This window comes from Ostrea edulis, chromosome 8 (genome assembly GCF_947568905.1).
Source record: "Ostrea edulis chromosome 8, xbOstEdul1.1, whole genome shotgun sequence".
NCBI classification, from domain to species: domain Eukaryota; kingdom Metazoa; phylum Mollusca; class Bivalvia; order Ostreida; family Ostreidae; genus Ostrea; species Ostrea edulis.
In genome coordinates this window covers 34,632,945-34,651,102 of record NC_079171.1, presented here as the reverse complement: position 1 = coordinate 34,651,102, position 18,158 = coordinate 34,632,945, and the positions used below count along the sequence as shown (strand labels likewise).

Here is an 18,158-nt window from a genome sequence, read left to right as displayed (position 1 = left end):
GATGCATGCGAGTGTTTATTGTTATAGAGTACTGTGAATTTGTCATTACCTTATTTATCCATCTACTCTTTTTTTCTTTACAAAATCGCCATTTAAATCTGTTCGTTTTCAGGCGCATAATTTATAGAATGTTGATAGCTTTATCAATCAATCCAGTTGCATAAAATAATTGGTTATGCCGTGGAAGAAATTTATAAGGATACTTGTAGCTCGATATATGTTCTTTCGTGAATATAAACAATAACGATGCAATTATACTGACTGACATGTCACCCAGTATAAGAAGGTTTCATTCTGTGGATTCTATAAGGGAGATAGGCTACAGGAGTTTGGTGCGTGTCCCTCGGAGTTATGATATTGATCACTATTCGTTATCTTTACCTTTTATAAGAGAGGCCATACTGATATTAATTTACATTGCCATTAACGATTAAGAAAGAAACTGTTAATTTTAAAAGATAGTGTAAAGAAATATCTAGATTTGTATAATCATTAGATGTCTCACAGGTCTTAGCACAAGCTCCATATAACAGCTTTATCTCGATATGTTCACGGAACCAGATTTAGCAAAGCTACACGATGGATTGTAACAATTTCCTGAACGTTATTGACACCATTACCTTAAACATAAATGATGTTTAAACAATGCATCTGAATAGCTTCAATAAAACAGTTTTTCTACGATAAACGCTCTTTTTTGTACCCCTACCCCTACCCTAACAAAATTAAAAGTGGTGATTAATGAATGTTTTTTCTCTATCATATATATATATATATATATATATATATATATATATATCTCCAAATTGTGTTTTTAAAAAAAATCACAGAGTCCGGTATAAAATATTAAAAGAAATAAAATAAACAGTACACAAAGTTACACAAAATGAAAATGCTTGCGTTAAATTTTTAACTTTGTGTACTGTTTATTCTATTTCTTTTAATATATATATATATATAGATAGATAGATAGATAGATATATAGATAGATAGATAGATAAATAGATAGATATGAAAAGCCATAAAGTATCATATATTATTATCAACGTTCCCTAAATTAAATTAAAAATTTATCCTGTTTACCAATTTTTAAAAAAAATATCCTATTTGCTGAAATTGTGATTTTATCGCAGCGATATTCACTATCGGTTTCGATTTTCAGACTCGACATTTTAGTTCCATCAGCAAAATAAAAATATCCCCCATTTAGCCGACATTATAAGTATATTACTGCAATGGTTATACACTGATCAGATTTAAAATCACACATAATCTTTAGAAATACGATCTTGCCACCACAATGATTTTTTTCGAACATCGCCAACAACGATCATCTTTTTAGTAGCACGCTATCATTCCACACTAAGAATCAAACCTACTTATGTTTTTACATATTTAGAATATCTTCATTTGTGCTTTGGGATCATGTATAATGTCTTGGTTTCAGTCAAAATTCATTATTTTCGGTCATAATAGAAAAGGCGTGCGATACCTAGATTTCATCTCAAAAAAGTTCTGTTTGAATGAACTGTGTGACCAACAGAAAGATGATGACAGAGTAAAATAAAACTACCCCTCCCTCTTTTCAATTTATTTCAAAGTACGGGTTAGGTTTCTGGGTGTGTCGTTTTGTAAACTTTACCTAAAACAAGATGACGAGCATTCGTTTTATTATATTTCAATGAAGTGTTAATGATGGTACATAACGAATACTTCAAAAGATCCTAACTCGAGTATGGATTTATGTATCACTATATCGCCATAATTGATTTCCTGTTTCTATTGATTGCCCAGGCCACCCAAGATTTTCCTACTGCATGCATACGTTTTTTTCTAATTCAATGTTTACTAAATGAATGGAAACACTGTGTTCACAGAGCATATTACATTGCCCTTGATATCTGCCACTCATTGATAATGACTGGTTTAAAGTGATTTGGTAAAGGAAAAATCTTTTGTTCGAGGTGCAAAACATGTAAACTCAACAGACAGTACAATATTCGTGTAAGTTGTATGCTTTAAATTCACCTAGCTGAAAAGAAAGCACTGATAGGGATACATAATAAAGGAAACAATATAAATATACCTGCATTGTATAATCCCTTTCAGTCGCTCGTGATTTGTCATGCAACGAAAATAAATAATTATCATAAACGAAGGTGACATTGAAACAAGACATGGATGGGCCCCGAAGATTCCAATCTTGTTCCACCAGAAAGACAGACTAATACGGATGCAACAATCGGGCTAAAGAGCTGTGACGTATACATTTATCATGTTCATCTTCGTCAATATTACTCTTTTATTTCAAATTTCTTGAAATGTATTTTTAGGTCGTTTGAGAGCAACTTGCTACTTTTAAATGTCCTGATGTTTTTTAAACCGTTAAGTACACTTGAACCTAATTGAACCTTAACTGGCACACAAAATCTGATATATTGAAATTTGAATTTGAATTCCGATTGAAATAAATATATTTTCTATTGTTAAAACATGATATTCCGATGGGTTGGTTTAATTGTTTTACGTTACTGATATAGATGTACTCCATAAACATGTGAATTTAATTCTGGTAAAGGACATATAATGGAATGAACATCGAGAAGTTTAGGCCCTCCCCTTAAATTCACTTGTACTGTATGCTACATGTATAATCTCGGATAATTTGCAGAGGAAAACGTAAGTAATATCAGGGAGTCCTTAGTAAAACGATAAATTATTACGAATTGCATTCTTTACTAAACGTAAAAAGTTAGATACACCAAACATATTTCAACTGTGCTGATGTGAGATTTATATCTTTGAGTTTGGTTCAAAGACTCTCCGGTGACCTTCTCTTATTTCGTTTTGCAAAGTTAAACCCGGCGTCGTGAAATCGATACAAAAAGAAAAAAACATCGTATATTTTACATAACGCCATAAACAATGACACTTTTATGGTAAATGATGGGAAGAAGGCAGGTGTATCTTTCATGTCTGAGTGAACAAGATAATTTAAATCAATGCGCTAAACCGACTGCTTTCAATATCGTTAAGTGCAGGTAAACCTAATATAACACGAAGAATATCACGACAGAAATGTTGCATGTCATCGTATATTGCAGAAAAGAAAAATGCGTACGATCATTTTCTCATTTAGCAAGAAGTATCTATGACAGACTGTCATTAAATTGAGTTTATCGTTTCAATGTTGGTGAACATTTCTCGAGTTCCAAGCTCGGATACTTTGCTGAGGGAAACTTTAGTAATGTCAGGCAGTCATTTGTAAAAACGATAACTCATTACGAATTTTGTTCTTTAATACACGCTAAGAGTTAGATTGGTAAATTTGACCTGTGTTGGTGTGTAAATTATATCTTTGAATTTGGTTCAGAGACTCTCCGGTAATCTCATCGTAATTCGTCTCTCAAAGTTAAACCCAGCGTTTTGAAGTCGATAAAAAATGGAAAACACCGTACACAACGCTATAAACAATGGCACTTTAATGGTAGATGATGGGAAGAAGGCAGTTACATCTTTCATGAATGAGTGAACAAGGGAATTTGTATAAATGAGCAAAACCAACCTCTTTCAATCTCGTTAAGTACAGGTAAACCTAGTAAAACACGAAGATTACAACAGAAATATTGCCTGTTGTCGTACATTGTAGAAAAGAAAAAAACGTACAATTATTTTCTCATTTTGTGAGAAGTATCTATGAGAAACTGTCATAAAATTGCAGTTATCAGTTTTAGGAGGCACTTTATATCGTCATAATGGCTTATTTCCTTTTAAAACATGGATGAAAATATAAATAGTAGCAATGTTGTATATTCATTTTAAAAAGCATTGTCTAGTTGAGTAGCTCAGTAGGTTAGCACGTCGACTGCTGAATCGATGATCGTGTGTTCGAGTCTCTTAGGGGTTTTGGATTTTGTCTTTCTATCAAAACTGCATTTTGTGACTAAATAAAGTAAATTTGAAAATTTTCAATTTCAAAATATTGTTGTCCATAGCTTTTACTTCTTATCCATATCAAATTTCTCTGGTGTATCATACATCCTTAAATGTTGGTAAACATTTCTAGAGTTCCAAAAGATTTGGTGTCCGAGCGATCAAATCGAGTGGTGACATAAAAGTTTAGCATCATATTTAGTACATTTTTCACACGAGCAATTACACTGTTGTCTATGTTTAATGTAATATAACCATTAAGATTTTTTATCACTTAATTGAGATCATCAGTATATATCTGCACTGGTGCAAGTTTGTACAGGCTTTTTTTTGGTGATAATTAGTACCCGCTTGGGGAAATTACTTGTATTAAACAGGCAGATGGGGGTTCATATTGAGCTGTTTTTAAGCATATTTATTTTTTACATATTCAAAATATTCTAATTCATGTTGCATTTTTGCAAAGGAAATCTATATTCTAAGCATAAAATTTTACCTTAAATACTTCTGGAGATATTGAATAGCCTAGATATTGTCTTTAAAAGTAAGTCAAACATCAAGATGACGGTCGCCAGATCAAACAACATAGCATCACATACAAAGCATTGTCATAAAAAATATATAAACAAGATATGGTAGTTCTACCTTAAAGACCCATCTCATGACCGTACGGTCAGTGAAAATGTAGGCAGAGCCTAATCTAAACAGATGTTATTTACCTGGAGTGGCCAGGATCTACCAAGGTGTTAATTGCTATATCCCATGGCATTCAAAGAAATACACAGAGGCAGAACATGGCAGAAATCTACTTTTCCATGTTTTTTTTTATAGTTTTGATATACATAGGACCTGTCTCAGGGACCTCTGCAAAGTTTATGTAGTCATAGTGTTTGAATAATGGTTGTATTCCTAATGGTAGCTGACACACATTCTACACCCACCACTCTTTATCTCTCTCTGTCATTGACTGAATAATTTCTGTTATAAATATAGAGGTATCATAAATTGATGACATAAATTATTTCAATAGGTTACAAGTTTTAAAACTTATTATGCAAATTATTGTTTGATTTATGATAGTGTAATTATAATACATGTAGAGGTATATAGAGGGTGAAAATTACAATTATATTGAAATTGCATTGTTCAGGGGCCTTTTTAAAAACAATTGAATTACAAGAAAATAGCAGATGTGGACAGGTCATTGCTATCAAAACTCAGGTATAATGGGAATCCTCAAGATCTAAAGAATGCCTGTAGATACTGGCTGTTATTGTTATCAAAACACCTCTCTGGGGTAGCCCCAGACCACAGTGTCTGCAGATGTCACTCCACCTGAGATATATAATTAAATGTTTAATTGGCAGGAAGCTTACAATTTGGGGGTGTCAATTTAAAATTGGGTCTTTAAATACATCAAGATATATTTTAAGTTCAAGTCTACACCCTGTATTTCTTACAGCTATACTTCTACTCTTGCATCCAAACTTTTGAATTATAAACAAACATTACAGTGCCTCGATATAGACCATCTTATACGTAATCCACTAACATGTTCTTGTTCTTCATCTTCTTTCAACTATAGTCCAGCTGGACATGGCATTTATGGTGATGTTGATATAGTTGAAAATGAGGACCCCAAATCACTTATTCTAAAAGGTCTCAATTACAGAGAACCTCGGTCTTTTAATTGGCGACAGAACTTCATCTCTATTATGAATTATGTCGAAGATTATGCCAGACGATGGGCTAAACATGAAAAAGAAGAACTTGATACATTATCAGAATGGGTTAGAAGCATAAGAGGGATATTACAATCTAGCATTAGACATACGAAAACACAAGTACGTACCATCTATCCTTCTGTGTTAAGTAAACCATAGTGATAAAAAAATTAAATAGGTTACATGAGGAATATGTTTTAGTTCCAGCTGACAAAGCTAGTAACAACATTGTCTTTGTTTGTAAGGCTCATTATTACAACTGTATTTTAAACGAACTTGGCATTAATTCCACTTTTGGTAATCATACTTATACTCCAACTGCCCTTTCAAATGATGAAATTCTTCAAAACCATGTTTCAGTTTTAGAGACATTAAATATCCCAGTCAATGGGTGAAATTAATATGAGTTACCGTACCTACACTGGATTCCTAAACTACATACAATCCCTTACAAACAAAGATACATTGCTGGATCCAGTAAGTGCTCTACAAAGCCCCTATCTTTGCTCCTCACGAAAATATCAACAGCTGTGAAGGAGAAACTTCAAACTTACTGTGCGACTACATATGCCAGAAGTGGTGTTAATCAAACGCAGTTGAGTTAAGGTTTTCCTCATAAACACCAGTACTTTAAAAATGTGCTTTACCGCACTGGTACATTACATGACGTCACAATGAAAAATACGTCGTGATGAAGGTCATGACGTACCTATCTACATTCCTTTTGCGGTTGGAAATGTCAAAATATTTTTCGATATTTACCACCGCTGTCAAATAATAAACCGCAATCATGTAAAAGTTTCTGTCAAATGAGTTGTATTAATTCTCTTTGATATTGAATTATTTTCAATTTCTTCTTTATATAACATCCATGCTGAAGTAATATCCATATTATATTGTGATCTTGATATCGCTCCTAATATGCACGTATATAGTGACTTTCACAATGAATTCATTTGCCTAAACAGGGTTTCCGTACATACAAATTTCATCATTGGCACGACACCCCGAGGTTTTTGAGTGAAAGATGTTTGATTTATGTGACATGTGAACTTCAGTGCAAAAGGAAAGTTAGGGGAGCAAGTTGTGGCTTCAACAGAAAACAAGTTTTTTTCAGGCTAGAGTCAACTTCGTATATGCAAAAAATCACCACATCTTGCATATTCAATGCAAAAATTAGACATGTTACAAGTCACAATAAACTTGCACTCATCAATTTTAAAATTAAGAAATTAATGTGTTTCGAAGTTATGTTAACTTCAACTTGCATTGATATCTGGATATCGTGCCAATGGAACGATTTATACATACACGGTACGATTTTATCTTGATATTTGATCATGTGATATACAGCTGATCTAGAGATTGTCGGTCTGGTGAAAAATGTATGGGAGGTCAATATGCACTTAATCAAATATCCATATTTTTGTATATAAGGGTTGTATGTATAGAAATTGTCAAAAATTGACCTGTTTATAATGTTTTTTTTCCTCTGACATATTTCTATGGCCCTACTGAATACAACTGCGAAGGTGGATTCTAAAAAAAATTCGAAAGAATTTTTAGTAAACTTAAAATCGCAGAATTTTTCCCAAATCATTAACATTAAAACCTATAACTTTTCAACACCATACACGACCATTCCTCACGATAAATTAAAGACTTTTTGACATCATAGACGGTTGTTTCTTCAACAAAAACGGAAAACGGAAATATTCATATCTAGTGATCAATCATTCAAAAACTTACTTTGTTAAACATCACTCTGATTTCACCAGACGTACTCTGAAGTTGAAATAAAAAAATATGCTAGAGTTCCTCGTTAACAATATCTTCGTGGTTTTTGGTGATCAGGTCTTCCAACAGTCTGCTGGAATTCCCATGTGCACGAATTGTGCTCCTTTGTTAGCTGACCTGTTTCTATATTCACATGAAGCAGAATTTATTCAAAAACCTCTACGCGAGGAGAAGAATATCTCACTGTGACCTTCAATTTGACATTAAGATATATCGATGACGTTTTGTCTATTAACAATAATAGCTTTCATTGATGTGTCGATTTAATATATCCCTGTGAGCTCGAAATAAAGGACACCACAGAGTCGTCCACTTCTGCTTCATACTTATATATTTTATTGAAAATAGACATAAACAGCAAACTAACGACTGATAATAGAAATGAAGGAACAAGGACGATATTCTTTATTATTTCAGTGTTGTATGGAAGTAACATGAAAAGGCATACATAAAAAAGATAGCTCTCAGCAGAAACTGTTTGGAGTAGGTCGGTTTTAACAGCACAGTCCAGAATAGTGAAAAGCTTTATTTTTAATCTAACCTTGAATCGGTAGATTCTAGAAGGCCTGCAAGTTTGGTGTTTTATATATTGTAGACAGTGTTCGACGCCATTTAAAAGATTTTTACAACATTTCTAATGTATTAAAAGTAGTAGTAACCTTAATAAAGCACGTTTTGTTACACTCCCAATAATTGATGTCAACATGCAAACTATCTGCATATATTTAAACTTTCCGCTTCACAAATCGTCGTTAAGGATCCACCTAGTGTGGCCGGTCGATAGGGGATGGTTACTCCCCCTAGGCACCTGATCCCGCTTCTGGTGTATCCAGGGGTATGTGTTTGCCCAACTCTCTATTTTGTATTGCTTTTATGAGTTATGCGATTGATCACTGTTCGTTATCTTCACCTTTCACTTTATGCTTTTTACATCAAATTGTTTCAACGACAAACACGAAATTGATTAATAGCTGGTACGCAGCTCAGTTAAGGCTATCCGAGAAAATCAGTGCTGTTATAAATGTACCTCTGTGCACTTCGCACCAAGTGACGTCACAATGACTAAGTACGTCACAGCATACATGTTCTGATAGTTGTATCGCGGTGAAAGTGCCATAATATGTTGTCCTTATTTACTACTGTTACCAAGTGATAAACTGTATACGTGAAAATATATCCAGTCAATATATATATATATATATATATATATATATATATATATATATATATATATATAATTATTATTATTATTATTATTATTATTACTTTATACTTTATGAGATATCAAATCATTCTAATTTTTTTTATATATAGCATGCACGAAGGTGATGTTTATATTATATGGTGACCTTGAAATCGCACCTATTCTGAATGACTGATGCGTTTAAAAATTACCTCATGTACATAAATAATCTCATACTACAGAAACTGCGGTTCACCTGCTATTAGAAACAATACAATTTTTTCTGCTTTATAATCTAAATATATTTATGCGTTTGAAAAGTGCGGGGAGCAATTTCTGACTCGTATATTAACGGTATGATATATATAAGAATATGGACAACCCCGGTAATTCGCTGATGACTGTTGATATGTTGTTAAATTACAGCATGGTTAGTTCGAGTATGCATTTGCTCCCAAGACTTTTCATGTTAAGGATTTTTATTTTTTTCTGCGTATATCAATAAAAATTCAGCTCGTTACCCGCATGAACCTGAACGTTTGTTCACAAGTAGGGCCTCTTGCTTTTGTCCAAAAATAAAGTGTTCCGTGATATCTAAGTGACGTCACGGGAAATTACCATGAGGGGAATATACGGTAGCTGAGTCACAGTCAACATATGGGTAGTATTGTTTCGGTGTTTAACCGTAACAAGTGTAATGATACCTGTGAATTTGAGGTGCACTTTCACCCCATGATTATTGTGCATTTGACTATGGACGCCCTTAACCTAGTTGCGTAATTATAAAAAATATATATTCCTAAACGATAATGAATATTTACACAGTGTTGTTTCAGGGATATACATTGTATACTTTTGGAAATACAAGACATAATCGATTTCAGTTTGTCGTTGACTCAATTTGATGCAAAACACATGATATATAATAGATTTGACATTGCATTTTTACTTCAAATAAGTTGTGTTCATTTGATCAATAACTCTCTGTGATATCATCCAAAATTGGTGACGGCTCTTTATAAGTAAACAATTATCGAAAGGAATGTAATCCAATATGCATAAACAGAGAAATCGTAAAATTCCCTTTTATTACGAGACATCAGGATGGATACAATTTAACATAAATAAATAATGTATCTCTTACAGATAAATTAACATTTCCAAAGCAGTAGAAATACGTACATATATTATTTAACGTTACAGTCAGAGAGGATCTGCCTGTAGAATAATTGCAAAGGGACTTGTTGTATGATACAAAAGGAAATTTGACATTTACAGCCCAACATGTTTGATTTAGGATTGCAAACATTTTGTACATCTGTGGTTTTGACAATTGTCAAAATTAAGCATACTGCAGCATTTCAATATGGATGTGGAACGTCATTTGAACGAGACATGGTGTACGATAGCACTGTTCCGAACGATGAATATTTCTACATTAACTCTTTCACTGGACTCGATATAATCAGATGTTTTTCGATCTGCCACCGTGAGCGCCCCAATTGTGTAGGACTTTTGTACAATGGAGAGCAAATGAAATGCAAATTGCTACAGCGCAACCTGAATGAGACCAATAAGGACGTCAATGCCACAAAGGATGAGTGGGAATATTTTCGCAAAATTCGAAGAACGGGAGGTTTGTGTACAATTTATTGTGTTTGCATCAGTAGTTCCACTGGACTAAGTAGCATTTTCATATAATATATGAGCAATTCCAAGCAAAAAGAAACCTTATGTGAATTTCGTTCCAAAATTATTTCTTGATGTTAAATGAATATATACACCATGAGTATCATTCCCTAAAAAAATATCAAATGTATATTCATTGTCGTTAATATTTCATAGGTAATCAATGACCATAACTATATTAAATGAGCAATTACGTCGTGTTTTTGCTCTGACATTAAGGCACTTTTGAGAAGATATCATGTACTTCACAATATGAATATGTGAAAATTGAGAACATTAAATGCCGTAAAAATATAATATTATGAGTCGGGCAAACATGAATCTCTGGAAATACTAGTTTATCGGAGCAAGATGAAGGGCTTACGGTAGGTTTGACCGGTTAACAGGGAACGCTTAAGCCCCTTAGACACCTGATCCAACCTCTGGTGTATCCAGGAGTCCGTGTTTACCCAACTCCCTATTTCGTGTTATTTAAAGTAGGTTTGACAATTCGTCAATGTTTGTTATCTTTACCTTTCGTGCTTTCATCAGAAGACTGTTGGAACCCCCGTAACATCGATTTGTCAGATGCCTTGATTGAAAAAGTGATCAAAAGCAGATGATACTTTTGAATCAGTTGGAAGGCATAAACACCATATGCAGCTTGTATGGAATCGATTGTAAGATCGGGTTTTACACATTTATTTCGACTACGGATGACTTCGTTTAACTGATCAATATATAGGGCTTACGGTGGGTGTGACATCGGCCGAAAGGAAATGCTTACTCCTCCTAGGCACCTGGTTCCACTTCCGTTAAATACAGGAGTTCATATTTGCTCATGTTTTAATTTTGTATTCTTTATAGTATTTTCAGAAAATACTACTTACAGATTAGATTATTTCTAACAAGTGATGACCTCATTTTACAGAGTGTATAAATGTGGCAAGGACTTTTGTTTTCCTCATTTATGAGAAAAAAATTCACGTTGTTGGATTTAGTTTTGAGGAAATATTACAGATAAAGTACATGGTTTATCTGTCTAACAAATGAGGACCTTTATATTTTACAGAATGATTGACTGGATAGTGGAAATATGTCTGTGACAAAGATTTTGATATTAATACCAATTGTTGGGCCGTTTTACACTCTGATCTTTGACTCACGGTAATGGGTTGACAGGGGATGTTTACTTTTAAACATATTGAATTCTAAGCACCTGGTTCCACCTTGGTATGCCCAGGAATCCGTATTTGCATGTCTTGATTTTGTATTCTTTATAAGATTAATCACTGTCCGTTATCTATAGCGACTCTAGTGTGTCCAGGGGTCCGTGTTTGCCCAACTATCTATTTTGTATTGCTTGTAGGAGTTATGAGATTGATCACTGTTCGTTACCTTCACCTTGCATTTTTCTGAATGCTCAAGAAACAGATCACCGCATTTTCATCTCCGATTTAATATTTAGGTGTTCTACTGAAGATAAACGTTAACGACAATCTTAGAATATCACTGATTGAAGCGTATTTTTTTCAGAATGTTGTGAGGATGACTGGACTCCGTATATAAATCTTTGCTACCGTTACAGCAACACCAAACTTTCCTGGGACGACGCCAAGGTCATATCTCTTTCTATTTTAAGCAATTTTCCCCAAATGCCTACGCACTGTAACGTATAAATAATTTCCTAATTCATTTTGGTTTCAGACTGCATGTGAAGATCAAAACGCCTACCTTGTTCAGTTGGAGACGGCGGAGGAAACTTCTTGGCTATTGACAACTATGTTACCAAACGTCGGTAGGTAGGAATCATTATCCTGATCAATCACAGTAACGCAATGTTAGGTGGATATGTGGGTGATCTATATTGCTTAGGTAAAGGTCACATAATCATATGGATAAATAGTTTCCAGATAATGAGATAATGGCAGATCATATTAGTATATATACTAATTTTAGACAAATTATCGACATTTAAGATTACCACTGTCTTATTAATTAGGTTAATCATTGATATGATATGTCTCTGTATGGTATCTCATATACTATAGGAATACTAGCAAGGGATCTTCTTACATGACCTAATGGTGGATCTTCATCCATGACATCTGTAAAGGAAAGCTGAATCATCCAGATAATAGACTTTGCAGTTTAAAGGTCAAGGTCACAATCATATAGAGGAAATGTTTACTCCTAACCGTAGCAATGAATATTCTTTTCTGCACATCTTTTGTTTGATCAGGTTTATATCTCTTAACACAGGACGACCAATTTGTGATGGATATAATTTTGTACCATGTATCTGGTACACGGTATTAATGAGAATGAGATCATTTATAGAACTGGTGAACCCTTTTGATCACCCTACTTGGGTAGGAGCAACAGATCGAGAAGTTGAGGGAACTTTTAAGTGGATTGTTGGTTATGGTGACATCACTTCGCTACCTTGGTACGGAGGACAACCTGACAATGCCCATGGCGGACAGGACTGTCTCACTGTCATGCGCAGTGCACAGTTTGATGACTTCATGTGTGCTCATGGACTGGTTTTCGTGTGCGAGAAGCAACAACCGATTTGATAATCCCGATTTATCAATAGAAATAAGAATGTGTTTTACAGAAACATCCGGTCTTAACTACTCCTGGGGACCTGATCCCACCTCTGGTGTGTCAATGGGTCCGTTTTTCCTCCACTCTTTATTTTGTATTCGTTATAAGCGTTATGAGATTGATTGCTGTTAGTTATATTCACCTTTCATATGAGTATTAAAAGCGGCATGCGGATGATGTAAATTCCATTTTTCCATCTTTAAAGTTTAAAATCCTTAACTAAGGTATTGATAGTGGTAAGCAAACTTTGAATGTCTGTGATTTACAAGAAAGACACATATCTCACAAGCCTTTGTTATCTAAACATTGTTCGTGTCTTGCTTTTGTTTATATAGGTCATGTGTACTAGTAAAAGTTTCCTTTAAAGCAGATTTGTTTTTTCAATGTCTACAGCAGCTATGTAGGTGTGAGTAGATTCTGTTGAAAGTCATGAGTTATACGGGATGGATAGTCAATGTTCCGACACCGATGACATCCCGTTAGTAGATAATATTCAGGCATACATCTTTGAACCTGACGCCGTGCCAAATCTAAGACAAATCCCGTTCTCAAACATTAACATTACAGCAACATTGACGGACTCGGGTAGAGATACTGGTCCCCTAAAGGGTGAAACGTGTTAGTAAATATCTATCTTATCATAGATTACAAATTTCGTTCGCAAACATGTAGTGTTACCTTGTTGATTATAATATTCTTTTTAAAGAATTATAGATCAGTACAAATAAAGTGTAACAAACATTATTCAATCTAATTAAAATAAGTTCTTCTCTAACCGATACACTGGAGAAGGGAGAGAATATATGGTTTTAATTTGGACAAGATTGATGCAATAGCCTACAGTGTGTCGAATGTGTAGAGGAAAGCAGACAATTTACCGATATCGATTTAATGTACCGATTTCCTTATCAGGGAGTACCGGATTTGTTTGTGTGTTTGTTTGTTTGAGAGAGAGAGAGAAGGATATATATATATATATATATATATATATATATATATATATATATATATATATATACATATATATATCAGTCTTCGCATTGAGAGAGACAAAAATGATGGCTTCTCATTTAATATATAGTCATAACCTCTATCTTATAATCTTCTCAGTCATTACTCTAAAAATATAGTGGAAGTGGGGCAGATACCTATTATATAGCTGCAGTTTCATTTTACTACGTTGACATACATCATCATTTTTTTATAAAAACCACCGTATTCTAAAATTCTTGACAATTATTAACTAGGCTTTTTGTTTTACTTTTTAATCAGGGGGTAGTAATTTCACACATGGTGTCAATATTCATAACTTCAAGTGGAGGGAGGGGGGAAGCAGTACACCAATATATCGTTGCATATGAAATTAAATGTGCATGTATATAAAAAGAGTATGTTATACAGAAATTCCTGCGGTTGACAAACCCGCGGCGACTTACGTCCAGTCTGAAGAACAGTAAGCCTATTAATTTGTAAACAGAAATGTCGATAAAAAGAATCAAATGGGCTAGCATGCAATACGTAGGTTCGTCATTGAAGGTGGTTTTCCATTGGATTGAAGTAGTTTTAAGTTTACAAAATTTCTCTGAGTTGCCTTGTTGGTAAAAGTAAAGAAACTCCTTTCTGTGTCTATTGTTACAGCTATATATTGTACAACACAATATAATGAGACTTGTAACTGTAGCCTGCTTGCTGTATGTGATGTCCACAGCTTGTTTGAATGTCTTCATGCTTTTTCGCTTCACAACGATTGACATGTATGACGTCACATACTAATGGCGCGAACATTTCCAACGAGAATATGCATATCTGGCTTCTTACAATTTCGATAGAAAATAATCACTAAAGCACGCTTTATATCGAAACCTTAATACTTCGACGAGTTAAAACACCACATGCTCATATATATTTACAAGTAATAAAAATACATAGTGGTAATATCATTTAATGAAAACGTATTAGAATTGAAAAAAAAACACATTGAAAATACAAATAGGGATACAACGATGTTGTGCGAAGACTACATTGTACACAAAACACATGTTATTAACCAAGTTGATAGCATATACAAGTCTAAATAAATTGTTTTGCGTATAAATAAAAAATTACACTACAAATCATTTGTACTGTTGACTCGCAATGTTACTATATCTAAAATAAACCAGTTACCTGCAAAATCGAGCTACTGTAATCAATATACAGTAATTAAACTTTTATCAGTTAAACATTTCTTTTCATGTAGTAATTGAAAAATATAATACCATATTTTTAAATATCGGTCATTAACACTAAAGTACTTTTAGGGATCTTGTGTGTAGCCTACGTTGTATACAATAAGATATTATATATGGTAACGACCAAATCCTGGGAACAATAGTGTATTGCGTTTAAATGCAAAAGTAATCAGATCATGTCAGAGGTACATCACCTTTAGAAAAAATAAATTTCAATAATTTTGAATGTATCCTTCATGCGGAATTAACTAATATAGCAAAGGCATCCTCTTAACACCCCGATGACCAGATTGTTTGCTACAATCTATTTCTCGTGTAAAAGTTTTACAATATACCCTAGATTGCCCGCTAAAATACAATACACAATGCTCGATGGTAGTTGAAGAAAACGTGCTAAAACGGTAAAAAGCAATGAAAATACAGATAGGAATATATGTATGTTGTGTTAAGCCTACATTGTATCTGATAGATGTTACTCACGGTACCGTATAAGTTTTACAATATGTTACTCACGGAGATATATTTCAATAATTTTGAATTCCGGCGAAAATTAAATGATATAAGAAAGACGTACACTTACCCCCCCCCCCCCCCTCCCCCGATTGTCTACTAGATTTATTTCAATTGTTTCTTGTGTAAAACTCTCCAAGTATAGGAGGCTTAAGAAATAGATGACTCGAGAGGATTACGTTTCGTGAATGGATACATCATTGTTTCGTCGCGAAATTAAAGTATCGCGAAATAAGTGTTCTACAGTATACTAGATGGTAACAAAAAATTAACAACGCTAAATTGGTAGCAAATATTCTTTAACAATTTCAATCTGTAAAGATTAGTTCTCTTCACCATTTCTGCAATCTGCTGTCAAAACTATTTCTGTGCGATCCGCCCAAAGATTTGAAGTGATGGGAAGTAGCATGCGGGATAAACGAATCCTTGTAAGGACGAGGGAAAATGGCATCATGTGGTGTAGATACCAACATGTCCCTCCAGTTTCTGGATTCGTCACCATTTTCCTGTCGTAGCTGTGATTGTTTATTCCTGTAACAATTATCCAGATTTGATTTTTTGGCAATGTTGCATTTTATTTTACAAATCAAACCACAGGGGCTAAGCCCGTTTGAGCCCATACTATGTGATACCATCAATATAGAAGGTGTCTAACTCTGCCCCAATCGCTTCAAATGTCTAAAAATTCTTGAATTAGGTGTGGCATGTATAATGTGCTTATCTCCTTGCATACATTAACGTTTTAAATACTTGCATGCAAAATTTCAAGTCACAGGTTCTAAAAATAACAAATATACGTCATCGATCTCTAGATTTGACTTGTTTATTTTTACCTATTCAGGTCACCGGGTGGGTTTTCGCCTATGTCAGCAGCAAATAGCAGACTAGTGTGGAAGATTTCAGACCTATCAATTAAAATTGCACATCAATTATACCCTACATACTTCCTCATATTTGAATAATGGTCTTCATGTAGACGTTACAGGACTCATTTTTCCCTTTAGCACCATCAACTGTTGACAAGACCTGCCAATTTAAGAAAAGCTCTAAAGACCCTAGAATTAATCGAAACATTATTTTTGTGATATTGCACCTATGAAATTAAACAATAATTTTTGGATTTCTTTATTTTTTGGATTTTGTTTATTTTATTTTATTCTGACTATTTTGACCCATTTCCCCCTTCCTTAAAGTTTTAGGTATTTTGGGTGTTTAGCGCGTTTCTCAAAATGGTAGTTAGAGTCAGGAGTGGATGTTTTGTAACATAAGCGTTTTAGGCATTTGAAGGGAGTGGAATTGTTTGTAGGTCAGAGTCTTTCTATATTTATGGTATCACAGAGTTTGGGCCCAAAGGAATTAGCCCCTGCGATTGAAACTGCATTGATAGCATTACGACGACCAAATTGTACACTTAATTTCTCATTAGCTATAGTTGAAATGTAGTATATTGTCACGTCGATAAATACTTACGGTTTTCTACAATATCTGGCCACCATTCCAACGATGACAAATAAAGCTAGTAGACCCGCAACAGAAACAGATGCTCCAACAGCAAGGTGTATATTCGTGATTGGAGACTGTGACGGTTCTTCTGTATATTTTGTTGATGTACTTTCTGTTGTCGTGGATCTGGCTGCGGTTGTTTCTCTTTCTCTCATTGTTGATGTAATGGTCGTTGAAGAATCAGTTGTGGATCTTCTTGTTGTTGAAGTTGTTTCTGTTTCTGAGGATTTTGATGTACTAGAAGTTGATTCTGTTTCTGGGGATGTTGATGTAGCAGAGGTTGTCTGTGTTTCTGTTTTGCTTGATGTAGACTCTGACATAGTTGATTGCCCAATTATAGCTTCGGTTAATGAAGAGGTTTCCGTCTGTGTAGACAAGAACATACTTATTGTCTGTTTATCTGTTGTGCTGTTTTCTGTCGCGCTGTCTGTTGTAGTTTCGGTAAATGGTTCTGTGGAGCTTTTTGATTCAGTCTCTGGAAAAGTAGTTGTGTCGAATGTTGTTGTCGACATGGATTCTGTTGTAGTCTGTCCACAATCTGCATGATAAAATAACCATATAAGGTTCTTGTTTTCAAACTCTTTGGAAAAAGAACTTTGAAAGAATGAAAAATTTGTCAAAAATTATTCTTTGCTCTATGAATCGAATATTTGTAAACTTACGATGATCATCATATTCAACAAATGATACATTTATTGCATCATGAAAGCGAAACAAGGCACAGATTGCTTTGAAAACTTTGAATGATCATACACAACGTTTTGAAAATGATATAGTTATGTACACCGACCCTCTTCCCTGACAATGTTGTAATCACAATGTATGCTCGGTATTACACAGAATGTGAATTTACATTATCATACTTCTATCTGTGTCTTTTACGCGGAAAGTCTTTACAGCCCAGTAGCTAAGTACTTCGTTACTAGCTTGAAAATACGGATGTATATTTAATTGCTGTTATAAAATTTAGAAATTCATTTCAAAATTAAGGAGTATCTC

At 34.1% G+C, this 18,158-nt stretch overlaps 2 protein-coding genes across 5 annotated transcripts in view; one reads left to right on the top strand and one right to left on the bottom strand.

The window, feature by feature from the left end:
* The first annotated feature begins 9,797 nt into the window (after nt 1-9,797).
* Nucleotides 9,798-13,276, top strand: LOC125657438 (CD209 antigen-like protein E). 3 transcript variants are annotated; one of them, XR_008798123.1, is made up of 5 exons: nt 9,798-10,273; nt 11,842-11,924; nt 12,013-12,103; nt 12,357-12,462; nt 12,646-13,276. XR_008798123.1 is itself a non-coding variant. In XM_048888022.2 (4 exons), exons 1-4 carry the CDS (start codon nt 9,922-9,924, stop codon nt 12,882-12,884), a joined length of 765 nt encoding a protein of 254 aa, XP_048743979.2. In that variant the 5' UTR covers nt 9,798-9,921; the 3' UTR covers nt 12,885-13,276. The 3 variants fall into 3 exon arrangements, 2 of the variants coding, with proteins under 2 accessions (XP_048743979.2, XP_056003385.1); XM_048888022.2 differs by lacking the exon at nt 12,357-12,462; XM_056147410.1 differs by having other exon boundaries at nt 12,357-13,276.
* Nucleotides 13,277-14,841: 1,565 nt separating this feature from the next.
* The window catches only part of LOC125657436 (uncharacterized), a 55,924-nt gene continuing 52,607 nt past the window's right edge, over nt 14,842-18,158 (bottom strand). For both annotated transcript variants that reach the window (XM_056147401.1, XM_056147402.1), the window contains 2 exons: nt 17,127-17,697; nt 14,842-16,187 (listed from right to left, as the gene is read on the bottom strand). In XM_056147401.1, coding sequence (XP_056003376.1) covers nt 15,989-16,187; nt 17,127-17,697 — 770 coding nt within the window. In that variant the 3' untranslated portion in view covers nt 14,842-15,988. The remainder of the gene's footprint in view (nt 16,188-17,126; nt 17,698-18,158) is intronic.